Source organism: Aspergillus undulatus, assembly GCF_047715775.1.
Source record: "Aspergillus undulatus strain CBS 261.88 unplaced genomic scaffold BDV17scaffold_5, whole genome shotgun sequence".
Classification (NCBI taxonomy): domain Eukaryota; kingdom Fungi; phylum Ascomycota; class Eurotiomycetes; order Eurotiales; family Aspergillaceae; genus Aspergillus; species Aspergillus undulatus.
The window spans coordinates 296177-315937 of NW_027396609.1; the positions used below are offsets into that span (position 1 = coordinate 296177).

General features: G+C 51.6%; 4 protein-coding genes across 4 annotated transcripts; all 4 read left to right on the forward strand.

Annotated features, from left to right (window-relative positions):
* The first annotated feature begins 76 nt into the window (after positions 1-76).
* On the forward strand, positions 77-3074 carry rfeF (putative transcription factor RfeF). Its single transcript, XM_073754799.1, has 5 exons — positions 77-233; positions 459-584; positions 689-760; positions 1443-2334; positions 2387-3074. Exons 2-5 carry the CDS (start codon positions 486-488, stop codon positions 2914-2916), a joined length of 1593 nt encoding a protein of 530 aa, XP_073619518.1. The 5' UTR covers positions 77-233; positions 459-485; the 3' UTR covers positions 2917-3074.
* A 578-nt stretch (positions 3075-3652) lies between these two features.
* BDV17DRAFT_253455 (aminophospholipid-translocating P4-type ATPase DNF3) lies at positions 3653-9703 on the forward strand. The gene has a single exon (XM_073756656.1). The coding sequence runs from the start codon at positions 4294-4296 to the stop codon at positions 9355-9357; it is 5064 nt and encodes a 1687-aa protein (XP_073619519.1). The 5' UTR covers positions 3653-4293; the 3' UTR covers positions 9358-9703.
* Positions 9704-12728: 3025 nt separating this feature from the next.
* BDV17DRAFT_287627 (uncharacterized protein) lies at positions 12729-13390 on the forward strand (the record flags this gene model as incomplete). Its single annotated transcript, XM_073761207.1, has 2 exons — positions 12729-13001; positions 13181-13390. 2 exons carry the CDS (start codon positions 12729-12731, stop codon positions 13388-13390), a joined length of 483 nt encoding a protein of 160 aa, XP_073619520.1.
* A 3151-nt stretch (positions 13391-16541) lies between these two features.
* BDV17DRAFT_253463 (homeobox domain-containing protein) lies at positions 16542-19760 on the forward strand. Its single transcript, XM_073756657.1, has 3 exons — positions 16542-17524; positions 17575-17774; positions 17822-19760. The coding sequence occupies exons 1-3, from the start codon at positions 17187-17189 to the stop codon at positions 19090-19092; spliced, it is 1809 nt and encodes a 602-aa protein (XP_073619521.1). The 5' UTR covers positions 16542-17186; the 3' UTR covers positions 19093-19760.
* The last annotated feature ends 1 nt before the right edge of the window (position 19761 follows it).

Genomic DNA, 19761 nt, shown 5'->3' on the forward strand with positions numbered 1-19761 from the left:
GTGGTATGTACAGGGCAGACCAGACTGTACTTACTCTGTAGAGCTGTCACCATGTATTTAGCCCTAAGGCCAGACTGTGGCTGAGGCGTCTATCCCCAATTTGTCGCTGAGGCAGTGTTGACGTGCGGGGGTCTGTATAAAGGCTGCGAGTGGAGCTTGTTCCTGGGAGCTGTTTGGATCCGCAGTGAGCTCAGCCCTCCAGCATCATCCGTCTCCGTCACTCTTCTCGCCAGGTATTTATTGTTCCCTTTGCCATCGCTCTTACCTCTTCTTGTCTTTTCGTCATCCCTTCACTTTCAGCCACAGTATAGCCATCTACTTAATGATGGGAGTAAGCCTGCTTTTCCTTCCTACAACAACTGCTGCCCCTCGTCTCACTGTTTACCCCGCCACTGCTTTCAACACACTGAGAAAAAGAAACGATTAGCTAACCGCTGCACTTTTGCATCATCGAATAGTTCGCCTCCAAGATCGCCAACGCCCAGATGAGCGCCTCCAACTCCGGCGTCTACGGGGGAGCTCCCCCTACCGGATACACTGGCGGCCCTCCTGCTGGTGGTGCTCCTGGTGCTCCAGGTGGATATGTTAGTCTCAACTCTCAACGCCCAGAATGTTGATGCCTTGCCATACACTGCCCCTCCTCGCTCCAGTTTTTTCCAGCTTAACTAATAATCGCCATGACGTCTAGCAGCAGCAAAAGCCGCCGCAGTCACCACAACCGCCGCAGCAGTATCAGGCTTATCCTGGACCTGGTGGATCGGTAAGCTAGTTTTTTTTCTTTAATCTCATCGTATCTTCTTGCATCTATTCCGAGTGTGAACTCGTTCTCAGTTTGTTTGCCAATTTACGTGTGTTCTCGCTTCTTTCGCATTATTCATCCTGCCCCTCATCGCATTATTCGCCCCTCCTATTAACAACTTTCGTCATCCCTTCTGTGTTTCCTTTGCAGCCATCCCCCTCACAATCGGACACCATGTCTCGACCATTCTCCGGTCAAGGCTATCCTCCTCCCGGGCCGCCTAGCCAGCTGCGTCCGGGTCCTTCTCCGTCGTCTTATCCAACTTCGCCGCCGGCGCAGCAATACCAGGCGTACCCTCCGGTCCCACCGAACAAACCTTCGCCATCACCTGCTTACTCGGGTGCGCCGCCCCAGGCGTATTCTCCGGCACCATACTCACCACACACGCCTCAGCCTCAGGCTTTCTCTCCGAGTCCGGCCCCCTACGGAGCTGCCCCGCCGTATGGCCAGGGCCCTCCCCAAAATTACGCACCAACCCCGCCCCCCTCTCAGCCTTACGGAGCGCCCGGACCACACTATCCCCCGCAGCCACCTTATGTATAGATTGTCCCAACACTTGTTGTTTCTCTCATTTGTGTCATGATCTCGTTTGCGCTTGTTCCTTGCTGTATTTGCAGTTAACTAACAAGAATGCATCGTCTAGGCTCCAGGTTACCCTCCCCAGCCTCCTCAGAATGCACCTTACCCTCCCGGTCCCCCCGGCGGACCCTCTGGCCCTCCCGGTGCTCGCCCTCCACAAGGACCTCCAGGAGGTCAGTTTGGACCACCCGGCGGCCCGCCCGGTGCTGCTGGACCTGCTACTCCCCAGCAGCTTGACGCTTACCGCCAGGCCCTGATCGCTACCATCCAAGAGAAGAACCTTCAGAGTTTCTACCCCCCTGATAAGCTAGATAGACTGGTGCAAGGTCTCTCCAGAGATGGACCTGCCAAGGTTCAACGCATTGTCAACGAGTTCTCACTGCCAATGGAAATTGCCATGGACGTGATCAAGCTTTCGCTCTATGATATCGTACTTTACGTTGACGACAGTGGCTCGATCGAGTTTGAGGAAAAGGGTGTGAGAAAGGAGCAGCTGAAACAGATCCTCGGCATTGTCGCAACAGTGGCGTCCACCTTTGATGAGGATGGAATCAGTCTACGGTTCATGAACAACGATTTCATGCAAAACAACATTCGCAACGCGCAGGAAGTCGACCAGATCATCTCCAACATGCGCTTCGCGGGCATGACTCCTTTGGGAACAAACCTGCGGTCCAAGGTTCTCGACCCTGTTGTCGTTGGTCCAGCAAGAGCTGGGCGCCTTCAGAAGCCAGTTCTTGTTATTACAATCACCGACGGACAACCCGCTGGCGAGGCCCAGGATGCCGTGGCGCAGGGAATCCGCTACACTGTTGATGAGGTTTCGAGAACCCCATTCGGACGTGGTGCTATTGCATTCCAGTTCTCGCAGGTCGGAAACGATACCAAGGCTCGCGACTTCCTCGGCAGCCTCGATAACGACCCTAGCATTGGTGGCCTGATTGACTGCACATCCAGTAAGTCTTAACAGACTGTCAATTGCGGAAGCTTGAACTAATTGATTGGCAGACTTCGAAGTTGAACAGGATGAGATGTCGCGTGCTAACCCACCTGTCCACCTGACCCGCGAACTCTGGTGCGCTAAGCTCATGCTCGGCTCCATCGATTCGTCGTATGATACCAAGGATGAGAGGGGTAGCGGTCCTGGTGCTCCTCCTGGACCTCCTCCGGGCCAGTACGGTGGTTATGGTGGCCCGCCAGGATACGGTCAGCCCCCAGCACCGGGAGGCTATGGATCATCCGCGCCATACAACCCCGGACAGCAGGCTTACAGCCCCGCACCCTACCCTCCGAGCAGCCAGGCGCCAGGAGGCTACGGGCAGCCACCATACGGGCAGTCGCCGTATGGACAACCCCCCCAGCCTCCTCAGTCTCCTTATGGACAGCCGCCATACGGTCAGCAGCAGCAACCGCCACAGCCTTATGGCCAACCGCAGTACGGTCAGCCGCAGTATGGACAACGTCCTCCACCACCTGCGGGTTCCTCGCCTGGCTATCCCGGCCAGCAGCCTCCTTACGGGCAGCCTCCGAGGTACTAGGTGAGACTAGTTGAAGCGATTGTGTGATGAATGAATGTACTCTTTATGATGACTTTTCTGTTATCGTGCCTCTTATCGATGCTTGATGGAACAAAATACGGCGTAGGTAGGACACGAGGCGATTGCTTTGCGAAACCATGACTGTTATCCGATGAAAATGCCATGATGAATTCAGAATGTTGCTACTCCGTACATGTGCGTCGATGTAAGTAAGGAAATTAGAAAATATCGTTGACAACTAGCATAGGGTCATGTGATTGGCTCATCCCCTCGACTCCTGGAGGCGGAGTGATGGAGACGGACACGGGTGGCAATTTAGGAGCGGCGCCCTTGGAAGTTTCTCCGACGGGCCAAGATGCGGTGCCCCGCTTGCCACCGGAGCTCAAAAAGTATCCCACCCTCGAACCAGGGTCTCAGCGTGTGCGACAATGAGAGTCGAGGCTTACGTAGCAGAAGACATGGGTGGTTGACAAGTAATAAATTGATAGGGTGAGGAGAAGACTGGGGAGCAGACCCTGGAGGCTGTGCAGAGGCAATTGTCCGGACCGGTGGGCCACTGACATGCAACTTAATTATAGTAGCTAATCTGGAGGCGATGGGGGGGGGGGCGATGGCGACGAGGCTTGCGAGGTCGCGAGGTTTGCAACTGCGACGAGGGGTTCTGTCTCTCTTTTGGATATACAAATACAGATGCCTATGAACTGAGTTTATCTAGAATATGTTTGCCTTGTAATTCTGGTATAGGTATCGACAGAGTTTACTGCTGTAGTAGTACTGTGTCAGAACCGTTGGAAAGCAGAGGAGCCTCCACTTGGCTGCAACAAAGTTACGCGGTGTCCAACCAACCACTAACTGGGTCAGGGTCGCCTCCAGGCCTCATCAATTCCATTCACCTTGGCTGTTCCTTTTTCTTTCCGTATATTCTATTCTCTCTGCACTTTCTTCTTGCAGTGCATATACTTGTCGTTCTTGCTCTAGCGCTGCTGTCTATACTGCCGCTCGGTCCAGGCCCGTTGCTGTTTTCGGCTCGACTGGACTTTGGACACTTTGACTTCTGTGCCTGACCGGCTGCAAACGTGGTTTTGCAATCCTCCCAGCGACCCTCTTGGCTTGACCCCCCTTCGTGGCCTGGTTTATCTGCTGCTGTTTTCCTTCTTTTCAGTTGTTCGTTATATTCTTTCTCATTGCTACTGAAAGATGACTTCTTCTGCTCGCTCAACGTCATAACCCGACCGCCGATCAGCGACCATTTTTCAACCGATCACTTTTACACAATTTGCATAGAGCTTGGAGCTGGGACGGACTGATTTAAAAGACTAAAGGAAGCAGACAGTCATATACAGCTCGTCCCTGCGGAGAACTACCTGCCGTCTCGCCATGTCTCAGCCGAATAAGTTGCCAGATTCTATTGAGAATTCCCAGCAATCGCACCCGCTTAACGACGAACATTCCTCCGCCGATGCACCCTCACGAAACCCCTCGCGGCCGACGCAACCCTCCAGAAGCCATTCTTTGCACGCGCCTGCCCAAAGACGGACATCACTCTCGCCCTCGCGAACGCTATCAGATTCAGGAAGGAGGCTATCCCAGCAGCAACATGTGCGCTTTTCAACAGACTTGGAGCGTCCGACAGTGGAGGAAAATAGACAAGCCTCGTGGGACTGCCGGCCGTCGTCCAGAGGACTATCGATAAATACGAATATAACGAACAATCAGGGTCTATCGCCTAGCGTCTCCCCCAATGCCACTTCCGCGCGTTCGACACTTTCACCGCGCTCAGCGCTTTCTCCTACGTCCCCTGAGGTCGGTCGCTCCCGATCGCGGAATCGTGGATACTCGCTGCGGAGGACAATTTTTGCGAAGAACATCGAGTCGCAGTCGGCTCCTTCGTCGCCTGTTGAGCTGGGACCTGTAGTGAGCACGGAACCGGAGATTGTAAAGCAGGAGGTGCCGCCGGCGGCGCCTAGAGTGTCGAAAACAATCGAAAACGAGAAGCAGGAGGCTAGTAATATTGTTGCACAGAAGTCTATGTCGGGATCGGTTTCAGAGAATGGACTCACCTCTTATTCCTCTGAGACGACGGATCTCAAAGAAGAGAGGAATCTGGCCACGACTTTCTCCAGCGACCGATGGACCAAGAAGAAAGCAGCTCTTGCTACGGTACAACTGCGCGTTGAGAGTGTCTTGGCGACCATTCGCAAAACAATCCTTCAGATCAAGACCATTCCCCCTAGCAAGGACGGCCGCCACATTGACCTCGAACCTACGCGCATCGAAGCTCTGATCGATGAGCGTACTGGAAAGCCATACGTGCTCAACTGGATTCGGTCCAGTCGTTACAGCTTATGGAGTTTCTTCCCCGTTCAGTTTTTTGCGCAATTCACCAAGCTAGCAAACTTTTACTTCTTGGTGGTTGCGATCCTGCAAATGATTCCTGGGCTGAGTACGACAGGTAAATTTACCACCCTGGTACCGCTTTTGATATTTGTTGGTATATCCATGGGTAAGGAAGGTTTCGACGACTGGCGACGATACCGTTTGGACAAGGAAGAAAACAACCGTTTCGCGGCGGTACTCCGCCCTGGATCAAATGTGCTATCCCGCTCTGTCACCGACGACAGCGCATCCTCGTCAAGCGATGCGCATGATTGGGATTCCGTCAAATGGAGCGACATCAAGGTAGGCGATGTCATTAGGCTAAGACGCGATCAGCCCGTCCCTGCAGATATGGTTTTACTTCATGCGGATGGACCGAACGGCGTGGCCTACGTTGAGACAATGGCTCTGGATGGGGAGACGAACTTGAAGAATAAGCAGCCGTGTCAGTCCGTGGCAAAGGTGTGCGAAACTGTGGAAGGCATCTGCAGCAGCTCAATACACTTCGCCGTTGAAGACCCAAACTTGGATCTTTATAAGTTTGATGGAAATGTGACCGTTGCTGCTGGGGAAAAGACGCCATTGACCAACAACGAAGTCCTATACCGTGGAAGTGTCCTTCGTAACACCGAGCGCGCGGTGGGTATGGTTATCTATACAGGAGAGGAGTGCAAGATTCGCATGAACGCAAACAAGAATCCTCGCATCAAGATGCCTTCTCTTCAAGCCAAGGTCAACCGAGTCGTCATGCTCATTGTGCTCTTGGTGGTGATGCTGGCTGGAGCCTGTACAATCGCGTACAAATACTGGTCGCAAGACGTCGAAAGCCGCGCCTGGTACCTAGAGGAGGCTAACGTCAGCTACGGGCCGATTTTCACCTCATTCCTGATCATGTTCAACACAATGATCCCCATCTCACTCTACGTGAGTATGGAGATTGTTAAAGTGGCGCAGATGCTTATGCTCAACGGCGACATCGATATGTACGACCCCGAGTCTGATACGCCACTGGAGGCCAGGACTTCGACTATCAATGAGGAACTAGGCCAAGTTAGCTACATATTCTCAGATAAGACCGGAACTTTGACGAATAACACGATGAAGTTCCGGAAGATGAGCGTTGCTGGAACCGCATGGTTTCACGACTTTGATCTCCTTGATGAGGAGAAAGAAGGAGGAGCGAAGCTGATTCACAAGAAGCGGAGCGCCAAGGGCAAAAAAGCTGTCGGTCGCCGGTCTAATGTATCTGATGTTCGGCGGTCTCGGTCCATCGCTAGGCCGTCAATGTCGACCTACGACGCAGTTCGCAAGAACGCTATAACTGTGCAGAACACCCGCACCACTGATATGCTCAAATACATTCAGCGCAAACCTTACACGGTCTTCGCGCGGAAAGCTAAAATGTTTATCCTCGCCATGGCCCTATGCCACACGTGCCTTCCGGAAGAGGATGAAGATGGAAACACAACATTCCAGGCAGCGTCACCGGATGAGCTTGCGCTGGTCACAGCTGCTCAAGAATTAGGATACTTAGTCCACGATCGGCAGCCGAATACGTTGACAGTCAGGACATTCCCGAATGGCCAGGAAGAATCGCCCGTTGATGAGATCTACGAGATCTTGGATGTGATTGAGTTTTCAAGCGCCAGGAAACGCATGTCAGTCGTTGTACGGATGCCAGACCGACGGATCTGCCTATTCTGCAAGGGTGCCGACAGCGTTCTCATGAAACTCTTGAAGCGTGCCGCCCTCGCCCAGGAAAAAGTTAACGAGATTGAGCGCCGCGCGAGCAAGCGCAAGGCGGCAGAAGCCAGCGAAGTCATGAGACGGAACAGCGAGTACCGCAGTCGCAAGGACAGTGGAGTCCGCAACAGCATGAGCCGGCCGAGCATGACTCACCGTCGGTCCAGTGTTTCTGGCAAGAATGTTTCTACTCTAAGAGATAGCATTGATGTCTGGCTTCGCGATCGCGAGACCGACGGTGGTCTTCTGCACAGAAACAGCGATGTGGAGTATTACAGCCCCAGACCGTCTGCGCAAATAGGTCGCCAATCTACGACATTCTCAGACTCGGGTAGTTCAGTTCACGACGAAGACGAGGAATTGGTCGAGGAGGCGCTGGTAGTCAACGAAGCGGCTGTTTTTGAGCGCTGCTTCCAGCATTTGAATGACTTTGCCACCGAGGGTTTGCGAACGCTCCTGTATGCCCATCGATTTGTGGATGATGCTTTCTATCAAGAGTGGAAGCAAGCCTATCAAGAAGCCACGACTAGCCTTGTCGATCGACAGGAACGAATTGAAAAAGTCGGCCAGCAGATCGAGGAGCAGCTCGAGTTGACGGGTGCTACTGCGATCGAAGATAAGCTACAGAAGGGAGTGCCCGAGGCTATTGACAAGCTTCGTCGCGCAAACATCAAGCTGTGGATGCTCACTGGAGACAAGCGCGAGACGGCCATCAATGTCGGCCATTCTTGTCGTCTGGTGAAGGACTACTCTACTCTTGTGATTCTCGACCAGGAAATGCGCAACGTGGGCCAAGAGATTGAGAAATTGACCGCGGATATCACAATGGGAAAAGTAGCTCACTCTGTGGTCGTGGTGGATGGCCAGACGCTCTCAATGATCGAAGGAGACGAGCTGCTCCGAGCAGCCTTCTTCAAACTTGCCATTCTCGTTGAGTCGGTGATTTGCTGCCGTGCCAGTCCAAAGCAGAAGGCTTTTTTGATCAAGTCGATTCGTCAGCATGTTCAGGATTCTGTCACCTTGGCGATCGGCGATGGCGCCAACGACATTGCGATGATCCAAGAGGCTCACGTTGGCATTGGTATCACGGGTAAAGAGGGGCTTCAAGCAGCGCGCATCTCGGACTACTCGATCGCGCAGTTCAGGTTCCTGCTGAAGCTACTCCTGGTCCACGGCCGGTGGAATTACATCCGGGCGTGCAAATACACACTGGGAACTTTCTGGAAGGAAATGCTCTTCTACCTCACCCAAGCCCTCTATCAACGCTGGAACGGCTACACGGGGACCAGTCTCTACGAGTCCTGGAGTCTCAGTATGTTCAACACGCTTTTCACCTCCCTAGCCGTCATCTTCCTCGGCATCTTCACAAAAGACCTCTCCGCATCCACCCTCCTTGCCGTGCCTGAACTCTACACAAAGGGCCAGCGCAACGAAGGCTTCAACATTCGCCTTTACCTGGGCTGGACATTCATGGCTACTTGCGAGGCAATGCTGGTGTACTTCATCATGTTCGCCCTTTTCGGAAACATCCTCTTCACAGCCGGCAACATCAACGACATCTTTTCAACCGGCCTTCTTACCTACTCCGCCTGCGTGATAATCATCAACGCAAAACTCCAGGCCATCGAAGTTCACAACAAAACGTACCTCTCCCTTGCGGTCTTCATCATCTCCGTCGGCGGCTGGTTCCTCTGGAACATGATTCTGTCTCGCCAATACGACATCAAATCTGGCGAGGGCATTTACCATGTCCCCTCAAACTTCTTGTTACATTCGGGCCACGACCTTGCCTTCTGGACCGTCCTATTGATTAGCGTCGTCGCCGTCCTTATCTTCGAAATCGTCGTCGCCAGTCTCCGCGCGAACATCCTCCCCACAGACGTCGACATCTTCCAGGAGTACGAAAAAGACCTAGATATCCGCAAACGCTTCGAGGAGGCTGCAGCCGACGAACTCCAGCAGGGCTGGGACCACGGCAAGAAGAAATCCAGCTTTGAACTTGCCCGCGAGCAAGAGGAGATGGAGGCGAGGGAGAAACATGTTGCCGAGCTCCTCGCTAGACCGCGGGTCATGCGCGATGCGAAGAAGAATGATTCGTCGAGCGGCGTCTATGTACAGTCGGAGTCTGTCTCTGGTTCGGGCTCTGGCTCAGCATCTGCCTCTGCGTCGGCTACGGCACTGGGTGAACCGAGTCGCGAGCATGTCGTTGTATCGGATGCAGCCAGTACTGCTCCTTCTGCTTCCGCACCTAGGCGGTCCATGGACGTCCATGAGATGCTCAGTAAGGGATTCGGGGCGATCAGGAAGGGTCATTTGAAGTGATGTGGTCCCTTCTTTTCCCCTCCGCCCTATCACTATCTATTTTTTTCTGTCTGTGTTTCTTTCTTTCTGTTCATACAGTACATGGCGTTTTGTCGTTTGAAACGTATACCCCGGTTTGTCTATCGACCTTTTGTCGCTCATTTTTGTTGTCGATTGATTGATTGATGTTCTCAATTGAGTTGTGTATAGCCACTGTCAAGTCGCGCTGAGTACCTGCAGGTACGTTATCGTTTTATTATACCCGCGACGGCCTAGAATTTGTCCATAATGGACTAGATTATATTATATTGTACGATAGCCAAGTGAAAAGAAGAGAGCGAGAATAAGACGATGATTCAAGATTCAATTCATGGCTCAACTAGAGCAAATTATTTTCAAAGGCCATACCTAATATCTCTGGAAAGATATTGATAGGATGATTGCCAGCTAGCTAGCTAGCTACCAAGCACGCCTATAGGTAGGTATCAATGCAAGACTGTACATATAGCAGGGACATGGCGGACGAAATTCATCTGGCGTCGGCGCCTAGGTACTTTATCCAACTGAGCGAAGCCGTTGTGTTGAGGTTCTTGAGAGCCAACCTGATGCGCCATGTCTTCAGCTGGACCTAGTCGTCTTCATTCATGACCTACCTAGGTAGAGGCTAGAGCAGCCCTACCTACCTTCATGGTCATGAATCTCGCCGTCCACTACCTATTGCGGATGCAGACAGTATCATGATATGATCCGCCCGAACTCTGCCCTGTTACTTACCCCCTAAATAACTCTAATATGGTTATGAGTGCATTCCTAATAGAGAATGAGGTAAAGATGACACTGGGCATCTGTATACTTGAGCTATTGAACTAATAAGCGCACTGGGTCAGGAATCTAGAAGAGATCTCTATATCTGCCTGAGGTATGGCGGGGGTGCCTACCGAAGCTCAAGGCGCCCTTATGTACCCTAGAGCTCCTGGATTACTACTGGATGCAGGGCAAGACAAGAATCCGAATCAAAGCCTTTGCGTTCGCATAATAGCATAGGAGGGAACCTAATCTAATGGGAAAAACCTACACCAAGGCCGTAAGTAAGGAAAACTTCGTCGGGGATAGACCGAGCGTCATATCTGAGAGTTGTTAGGTGCTAACAGATCAACGGCAATAACATGTAAGCACGATGCTTATCCAATGGAGTTCTGACTTACATTAAGTACTGACCCCGTATATTATCTGGTCCTGCCACTTGACTTGACTTGGCCTTAGTTGTTATTGTTGCGACTGCAAACACTCTCATTGCAACTGTTGACACATTGTTGGCAATTTTGGGCAAGTCGAGGAACACGACGTCAAGGTACACCCCTGGAGACATTGTTGACAAGACGAAGACTGACGTTCATCCAGTTGATTGCGAACCTCGCCTGCAGGTGCTGCTACCACGGAAGCGGCAAAAAAAAGAAAAATTAGAGAAGAAAGCTGGGAACTTCATGTTGTTGGTAAGTATTGTCAGAATGATGGTAAGGCTGGGAGTTCGATTGCGGAGGAGGAAATTTTTTGGCCATGATTAAAGACTGTTGTTCTGATTCCTTATTTTTTTTTTTAAGAAGAGCATATGGGTGCGCGCTGTATATGAATAAAACCAGGGGGAACGACACGTCTTGCCACGACCAAATCCAGCTCAGCAACCTAGTAGGTAAGGTTCTTCAATAATCCTTCCTCTTCTGATCATGCATGTTGACATATCGCGCTGGCCTATGTCCATGGAGTGTCTTTACTCCGGGGAAAGGGCTTGATGCTGCATGAGTGCTGCATGATGATACGCATGTACTAGTAGTTAGGTAGCGAAAGATATCCCAGATACTTGATTAGTCCTCGGATGGTCACAGTCCCCCGGGGAAAGACCACGTCGCTCAAGTAATATCATGGTAAAGTTTGTTTTCAATAAGCAAATTCCTATACTCAGCAACCATTATATCACTGCTTCGAGGGCGGAGCCATTAGACCCGGGAGGTAATAAGTCAACACCGCCGATCTCAACCTGAGGTGGAGAGATCCTAGGTGGTGTCATTTAAATATCATGATCTACGTCGCAGTACATCGTGCAACCCAGCCCCCGAGACCTTCCACGCTCGATCTTGTGTGACCGGGCCAGATTGGATTCTTGATGACCGGGGGTAGAGCTTACACTGCGAGCGATAATACGTATAATGAAGTTATCAGTTGGCTGCACCAGTTTTCCGGCGATATTATGCTTGAAAGGTAATGACTGGGCAATGATACTACCGGAGTTGGAGATTCACTTGTTGGATGGTATTGACATCGGATTGGCTATCGCGTATTCCAAACCGCCATAAAGTGCCCAGGTGGATGATATGCCCCCCTCTTTACTGTGTTAATCTGGCGACAGACTTGTTATAGAACAGCCAGGATTGGAGATAGTGTCTGCCGTTTGAAGGTTCTTCTTCACTTCTCCTGACTGCTGATATCTTGAATATTTTTTTAAATATGTGCCAGTGAGTATACAAACCTCCAATGACTGAACGTCAACACTAATAATAGGTAGCCTCACGGTCTTAAGTTGACTGGAGAGATTCAAAGGGCGGAAAATACGAGTCGTTACATCTGCCGCAGCTATAGCATTTTGACGATGACTGTGTTGAATGTTCAGCTAGAAGCGTAACTAGCTTGAAGAGGAGGCTAGAGCCTAAAAGCTTATGCATTCAAGTCCACATTAGCGACTGAGGTCTGTGCCGGACTGCCAGTCAGTGTACGCCTGAATGATGCCCAGCCGGATCAGTAGACCAACAGTCGACGGACACGGGGATAGTGCTAAGCCTTCGCAGCCTTCGTAGAGACGTAGTGACCATCTACGTACAAGCAAGAAGATGCTGAATTCACAAAACCCAGAACCACAGTACGGTGGGTCCAGAGACTGGCAGCTGAATCACGAAGGGAAGGCCCAAAATGTCTGCAGCGAAGGTCGGACACTGGCTGGGTATACCGTATAGATCAGGCCCACTGGGCTCGGAGATCTAGTAGTAGTATTGCCCGTTTTGGGTGCGGCTCAGGTGTGCCTCAAGACTCGAGAGTCTTCTGAGGTCTTCTATATTGTTAAGTGCAGCTTAGCTGAAAATAGGTATAAATCGGTGCATGGCTCTTGATAGATGGGCTTTTCCAAAACAAAAAAGATTTCCAAACTTACCTTTCCCTACCTAACAAAAAGTGCACATCAATATGGGCTCCATCAGTCCCTCAAATCCTACTCAGGCAAAGCGTCTCATTGTCATTGCTTGCCCTCCAGAAACAGGACACACAACACCTCTTCTGCAACTACGGGCGGTGGCCAGCTGTAAGTGATGCGTTATAGTCCAAAGTTAGAGTACCCGCGTAGCGACATGTCATCGCACATCCGCTTCATTAGCGGGACGCCGCGCAAGGAAATTGACCCTACGGTAGCATTGTCTGAGTGGTGGGGCGAAGTTGAGGCGGCAAAACAGGCGGAAAGTAAGGTAGTCTTCGTCACTCAGGTCACAATCATGATTGACTACAGCATGCTTCTGGTTCCAACAATCGGAGCGTTGGCTGATAGGGATGACTGTATCGTCATTGCAGTCCTTGGTCAGAAGGACGCGAAGCTGGAGGGCGTGACGGTGCCGGCAAATACAAAGGTTGTCGACTGACTGCTGTACGGTGCTATCCTCCCCCATGCCGATGTGTTTGTCACGAACGCGGATTTCGGAGGCTTTATGCACGCTGTCATGAACGGTGTTCCTATGGTCCTGGCTGGAGAAGACCGTGAGTCTCCCCTGACTGATGCTCGAGCGTGCTAGGTTGCTAACCGGACAAGGCTGAAGTGTCGATGCGCGGCGAATGGTCCGGAATTGGCGTGAACTTGCGGACGGCTACGTCTACTGTTGAGGCAATCCGGGACGGTGTGGACAAGATACTCACAAACAGCAAATATAAGGCGTGCTGCGTGGCAACCCAGCGAAAGAATGAGGAGCTTGACTGTCGGGCGCAATTGGAGCGCTTCATCTCCGAGTTATACTCGGGCTGATAACCAAGGGTATAGAACTGTATATAGACAAATGAATAGAGGCAAATGCTTGCTAACCCAAAGCCTGGAAGAAACTCCAAAGACTGCACGAGAAGCCCAGTTGGAACCCCTGTCAGTGCACGCCGTCCTTCTAGAGCATAGCTTGAATCGTTCTATCAGCAATTCAGCATGGGCTTCGCGGAAATGAATCCGGCGCGGGCCAGCCAAGAGTACGGGGGAAGATCCGACAATCTGCCGACATACCGCGGAAATACGATGGCTGGTCTATGGTGGACCGACTTGACCGATCCAAAAGGGTGTGCGTGAGCCCTTCAAAACCCATTGGCGGCTGCATCAATTGTCGACGTGGTTTCACAAAATCTCCTGCGCTGCGCGACACTGCCGTCCCAACAACGGTTACGAATGACTCACTCGGTCTGATTAAAGAAGGTTTGGGGAATATATAGCTGGGTCTTCGCGAATGGTTAGAGATGTCGAAATGTTATCGGAGGACCTAAACGATATGCGTCTGATGTGCCTGGATAATATCTCTTGGCCGTCTGGATCATCGGAGTGACAATGCAGGGAACTGAGAAACCGCATCTTATTTTTCAGCTTCCGTGTTTGATGGTGAAATGCTATGCCCTGAACTCATGGGCGCCGGATATCTTATATCAGCCCGCATAGGCCATCGGTCCCAATTTGGCCGCGGAGCGACACTGAAATGCGCGCTGCACTGACAACCTGACAGCCTAACAACCCATGGATTGTTGACCTCGCTGTCCGCAAAAGACCTCTGGCCGGCGTTTGTTCTCAGTGGCATCAACCAATCCGCATTCGTGGGACAGCAGGATGTCTAAAGATATTGCAAGTTGTGCAACGCTGGATTTTACCAATTGCTCTTAATGTCCAGCCTGATAACCCAGCAGACTAAAAATTACGGACTCTCAAAAGAGCCCGTGGTTGATCTGACGGTCTTCAGATAGATTACCAAGAGCGGCGTCGGCAAAGAGGCGATCCTTCGACGTGAATACTGAGTCCGACGGCCGAGTGCATCAGGCTAGAGCACCAGTCACAATGTGGGAGCGACGTGCCTCAGCACAGGGCGCGAAGACGTATCAATCGAGTGGTTCGAGCCGTTGATGTGATTCGGGTTCAATCGCGCCAAGGAATGATACAGCTTAGCTGTTTTATATTGATTACGTCGAGGCGAGCACGAGAGTCTAAGATCGTGACCTTTTGAAACAGCTTCGTTCTGCTCCACCAGATCTCGAAGATGTTACTCCGTTTTAATATATCGAGGAGCACGAACTGGTTTGATCCGGCGATCTGGGTTTGAATGGAGATTAACGATCGATCCTCGCTCAACGTCCGTCGTCCAGCCCAGACGCGACGCCTAAGGTTGCCTCTGGCGGGAGCGTCGGGGACATCTCCAAATTGTGAAACGCTCCTGCCTGCATTGCCTTGCTTTCGCTTGCCATGGCAATAATACGGTAGATGGAGGCAGGTTTGCGAGTCGTAAGCACGTATCGGAGTGATTCTGTGCCTGTACCTTGCAGCTCGCGGACGCAGGCCGCTCGGTCGGACGCTGACCTCTGCCCACTCTTGACCAATGAGGAAGGCGCAGCTGTGCACGGATCATCAGTGTGTGAGGATTTTAGCCTAACCGCTTTAGGTAGGTAAAAGCCTGCCCCAAAGCTTGCCGTACGGGTCCTTACGTGCCTTGCCTTCAGAGGCGGTAAGGCGTGAGAAGTGTACAAGATCAGTGGCAAGGGCATGAAGAACAACTGAGAGTTGATTGTTTTAGTACTTTGCCGATGAGCCAGAACATAGGCAGAAGTCGTGTCGAGAGCATCTAGCCATCAAAACTGATTGAGAGCACGAGCGCCGAAACGCACCCACACCACCCCTGACGCAGCCTGTCAGTTCCAAGTTTCCAGGTTCTCCAATGTACACAGCCAACCACAAGCCATCGAGTGCGGGTACCTGGATTCGACCTGGAAAAAACACCGGCTCAGGCGGAGTTCAGAGGGGGAGAGGGAAGGCGAACAAGAATAGAACGCTGAACAACCGACTGGGCGCGACCGTCCGAGATCCGTGGAACCTAGGCCTGTTAAAGCGTCACCCTCCCTGTTGACTAGCCCTTAACAGCATCGCTCTCTTGAGCGTGGGGAGGAACCAGACAGCATGAACCAGAAAGTATGGCCGTTGTTTTTAGCCCCTGGCGTTCCAGTCGTCTTTCACCTCGTATTTTACCTCCACCGCAACTGATGTGTAGTTCCGCAAGTGGGCGCGTGTGTGTCACCTATCCGCCATTACTTGAAATGCTGAAACCGTTGTGGAAGTTCTGGAACAAGCTTAGGTCTCGCTGTGTTTTCGTTCTGACTGCTCACGCGGAGCATATAGTCTTTCAGTAGTGGGTGGATTATTATTGACTCTCCTCCTGAATTAGGAAGCTGATAGCTGAAAGCGGGAACACACCAGAGTTCGACTCGAGGAACCATGTTACCATGATGGCTCGAGCGGGATGCGAGCAAAGACGATTTCATCAACGGTCGACCGTTGGACCGTCGGAGGCTTGGAGGACGGCCAGTTGATGATAGGGGACCTCCAGCCATCCGATCATCCGATGAACTGGTTGGTGGGTAAGCTGACATGAGACAGGCTTCTTGGGTTAGCCTAACGACGTGAGGTGGCCTTGAGCCTAGTCTCTGGCTGTCTCCTAACAGGAATGGCCAGGACCGCCATCGGGCAGCATACTGAGTAAGGAGATGCAGCTGATGCAGGGGCCACAATGGTGGTTTTATTGGCTGGATGGAGCTGCGTTGTTGTCTGTGCAAGAAAGGGTTGGACTCAATGATGGATGGAAGCAAATTTTGTAGGGAGTAGTAGATCTGAAGAGCTGGCAGTTGTAGTCTATAGACTTTGAGGACTGAATAATAGACCGGTGGTCACCAAGAGCCAACTTGAGTGTTGAGTGAGGCCCGCCGTTTAGCTTACGAAGACCTGCGTTACCGTACCGTACCAGCCACGAGTCCAGCTCCCCTAATCTGCTTCAGGCCTAGTGATCCCCAGACTATTCCCGTTCAGGCGCTCCATCTCCTGACTGAGACGCTCCCGCTCACCACCACGAGGCACTGGTCTGGCCGACTCGCCCTCCACTTCGTCTGTCGCTTATCCTCCTCCTTTCCTCTTCTCTCTCTCTCTCCAATTCCCTCGATCCCATCTTTTCCATCATTGTCGTTTTTCCTTTTCACAGTCATTCATTTGATCCATTCTTTTTTTTTCACTTTTACTTGATCGTCTCGTCCGTTCCACTCTTTAACGGTCGATTCTGCCCACTCATTTCGCGTACCCCAGGACGGTGTGATCGCTCATTTGTCACCCTCACCACCCTTGCAAGTCAATCAGACAGACAGACAGACAGACCAGCTCGCTTTAATCAGCTAGATGCTTTTTTGATCTCAAGTCTATCGAACACCCCCATCCACGGTCGCGAAGAGCCATCATTCTCTTCATTACTGAAGCTGCCTTGGTCAGCTTTGTCTTTTCGACCCTTTTTTATACATTCAACGCTTCTGCGACGCGCTCACCGGTCAGCTTTGCTTCTGGGTACCTCATTCCCAGCCAAAGCGCATCCATTATTTTATATACGTACTCAATTCTCTCGCGCTTGACGCTGCTGGGAGATATTTCAGACCATCCAACCAACTATTGACTGTCGGCCGGATCGTCAACTCTTCTCTCCCTCGACCAGCTTTAACTCTGGTTGTATCTCCTTTGCTACCGTTGTACACTTCGCTCGATCCCTGCAAACATGTTTTCGACAGACACTCCCGACGCGTCGACCGTATCGACTTCTAAGACCGCGGCTTCACACGCAACTACATCGCCTTCTTCGGCCGCCTCGACCCCTTCTCCATCCACTTCTAGCGCTACCACTGCTCCTTCGACATCTGCTCGGCGTCCGCAGCGGAAAAGCACCCTCACTCAACAGCAAAAGAACAACAAGCGCCAACGGGCAACTCAGGACCAGCTAGTGCTTCTCGAGGTGGAATTCAACAAGAATCCCACCCCGACGGCTGCTACACGAGAGAGAATCGCCCAGGAAATCAATATGACTGAGCGTTCCGTCCAGATTTGGTTTCAGAATAGGTTGGTAGCTGACAGCTTGTTTTCGAACTCAATTGCTGATAAAGCTATAGGCGCGCGAAGATCAAGATGCTTGCCAAGAAGAGCATTGAGACCGGTGAAGGGTGTGACTCAATTCCCGAGTCAATGCGCCAGTATCTAGCTATGCAATTTGACCCCAGCAAACCTGGTGCGCGAGATCCCTTTGGCCGAACTGGCGGATACGGTGCCAATGGTGCATACCCTAATGAGCCTACAACCTCGGGCAAAGTCGGTACGTAACAACTCACAGTTATTTCGAGTACATGCTAACTATGGTAGTGATTCACCATTTCACTTGTCGGTCTCTGACAATTGGAAGCTGGAGGCGTATTGGACAAAACGCGATGGACCTGGTTGTTTTCTATTCTCCCGAAAAGGCATGCATGACGTACTACATCAATAACGATGCGGCTGGTTACAAAATCGAGTACCCCTTCTCCTATATCAAAAACATCACCTTGGAGTCGGGCGAACAGGGCCTGCAGCCAAACGGTGCACCGGCACGACCTACCGGTTTGGTCGTTGAGTTAAACCGACCGCCCTTGTTTTACATGGATTCCTCCAACTCGGGTGGCTTTTACCAGTGCGGCGACTTCACCGAGGATCAGCAGGCTAGTTCGATCATGATTCACCGACTTGGAGGACACCCCAAGGTCCTGAGCGTCCAACTCGCAAAATTGGTGTCGCTTGAGTCTTTCCAGAACCGTCTTGCGTACGGCAACTACCCGCCTAACGGCCCCATGTCCCCGCCTTTTATCCAGCGCCCGGCCTCTCAGCCGAACCAGTTTGCTCCGGCGTTCATGGGTATGTACGCAGAGAATCCGGCAGTGATGAACCTCCAGGCAGCCCGTGGCCACAAGCGCCAAAGAAGTCGCTCCGTTCCTGTGGCGGTTGATTTCTCCACGTTGACAGCGCCCATGACACCGTTCACCATTCCACCGCCTCCGCAGTTCAGCCAGCCAGATTCGAGCATATACGCCCCAGTCCCCCAGTCGGCACACTCGCTTTCCGCGAACCTCCGCATTGACACCTCGTCAGGCTATGCCTTTGACCCGCGTACGCATCCCATGTCGGCTACGACAACCGCCTCTCCGTCCGAATTCGCCAGCCCTGCCCTCTTTAGCTCCGGAGGTCATGGAGACTCAACTCCAGTGGCGGGCATGGGAGCTCAGTTCACCTTGCCGTTTGTCTCGCCCGCTGTTGATTCTGGCATGGGCACCCAAGCGGCTTCTCCATACTCCAACGTGAGCCATGTCGATCCCATGATCGCCAACCACTCACCCCCCTTGGCGAACATGTCTCACACGCCTCAAGACATGTACGGTGTGGGAAACGAGCACCAATCCAATTACACGGAGGAGGACATGTCCATGGGTGGGATGTACAAACACATGAACTTTTCAGTACCTACGTCCATGGGCCTCGAAAACAACGCATTCGAAATGCCGATGCACTCCATGCCTGAGCATAATTCGCCCGCCATCCAGAGTGATTACCAGGGATTGACATTGGAAAACGTCGACCCTAATGTTCTGGCTCCTGGCTCATGAGTCTTCGACTGAGCCAACCTCTTAGGTTCTTCCTAATTCTTATCACCTGGCTTTGCTTTCGGATTGTAGTTCCTGAAAAGATGGAACCCCAAAATCTCTCGCGTCCCGGACTTGTCCGGCGAGCATCATCATTGAGCACCTCCATGAACATAGAAATATCGGCTAGTTGCCGATACTTCGTCTTTTAGCGAAGAGGGATATATCTCTTTATTCTTGATGCACATTCCGAGCATCATTTACTTTTCCTTTTTGTTCTGTATTAATATCCTTCTGCGCGGCTGGTCCTTGGCGATTTTCAAGCCGACTTGCTGTTGGCCTCCTTTTTTCTTTTATTTTTCTTGCTTTTTGACTTTCTTCTAGCCTGCCCCTGGCCTTTACGTCTTCTTTTACTCTTTCTATTTTCTTAACTGTTTATTTTTGATATACCTGGTTGGGGCATCTAACGCGTTTATGCAAGAAAGTCGGACTAAGATGGTGATTCTCTTTTTGCTTTACAGATCGGCGGGATAGGATTGTTTGCATATTCCCTTTGTGATGGTTTGTGATTTGAGTCTTGAATTTCTGATCTGCATATCTGCATTGGCTTGTTTATAAGTATGCTTTACAGGAGCCGAAACTCTCCTGCGGCGATGGGAGGTTAGTACGGTTAATCTACAGATTCACTCACAT

Excerpts from the sequence above, each read along its gene's own strand:
- rfeF (XM_073754799.1), top strand. The coding sequence starts at position 486 with ATGAGCGCCTCCAACTCCGGCGTCTACGGGGGAGCTCCCCCTACCGGA. Across the intron at positions 585-688 it reads CTGGTGCTCCAGGTGGATAT|CAGCAGCAAAAGCCGCCGCA; the intron begins GTTAGTCTCAAC and ends CATGACGTCTAG. Across the intron at positions 2,335-2,386 it reads CCTGATTGACTGCACATCCA|ACTTCGAAGTTGAACAGGAT; the intron begins GTAAGTCTTAAC and ends ATTGATTGGCAG.
- BDV17DRAFT_253455 (XM_073756656.1), top strand. The coding sequence starts at position 4,294 with ATGTCTCAGCCGAATAAGTTGCCAGATTCTATTGAGAATTCCCAGCAA.
- BDV17DRAFT_253463 (XM_073756657.1), top strand. The coding sequence starts at position 17,187 with ATGTTTTCGACAGACACTCCCGACGCGTCGACCGTATCGACTTCTAAG. Across the intron at positions 17,525-17,574 it reads CAGATTTGGTTTCAGAATAG|GCGCGCGAAGATCAAGATGC; the intron begins GTTGGTAGCTGA and ends ATAAAGCTATAG. Across the intron at positions 17,775-17,821 it reads TACAACCTCGGGCAAAGTCG|TGATTCACCATTTCACTTGT; the intron begins GTACGTAACAAC and ends TAACTATGGTAG.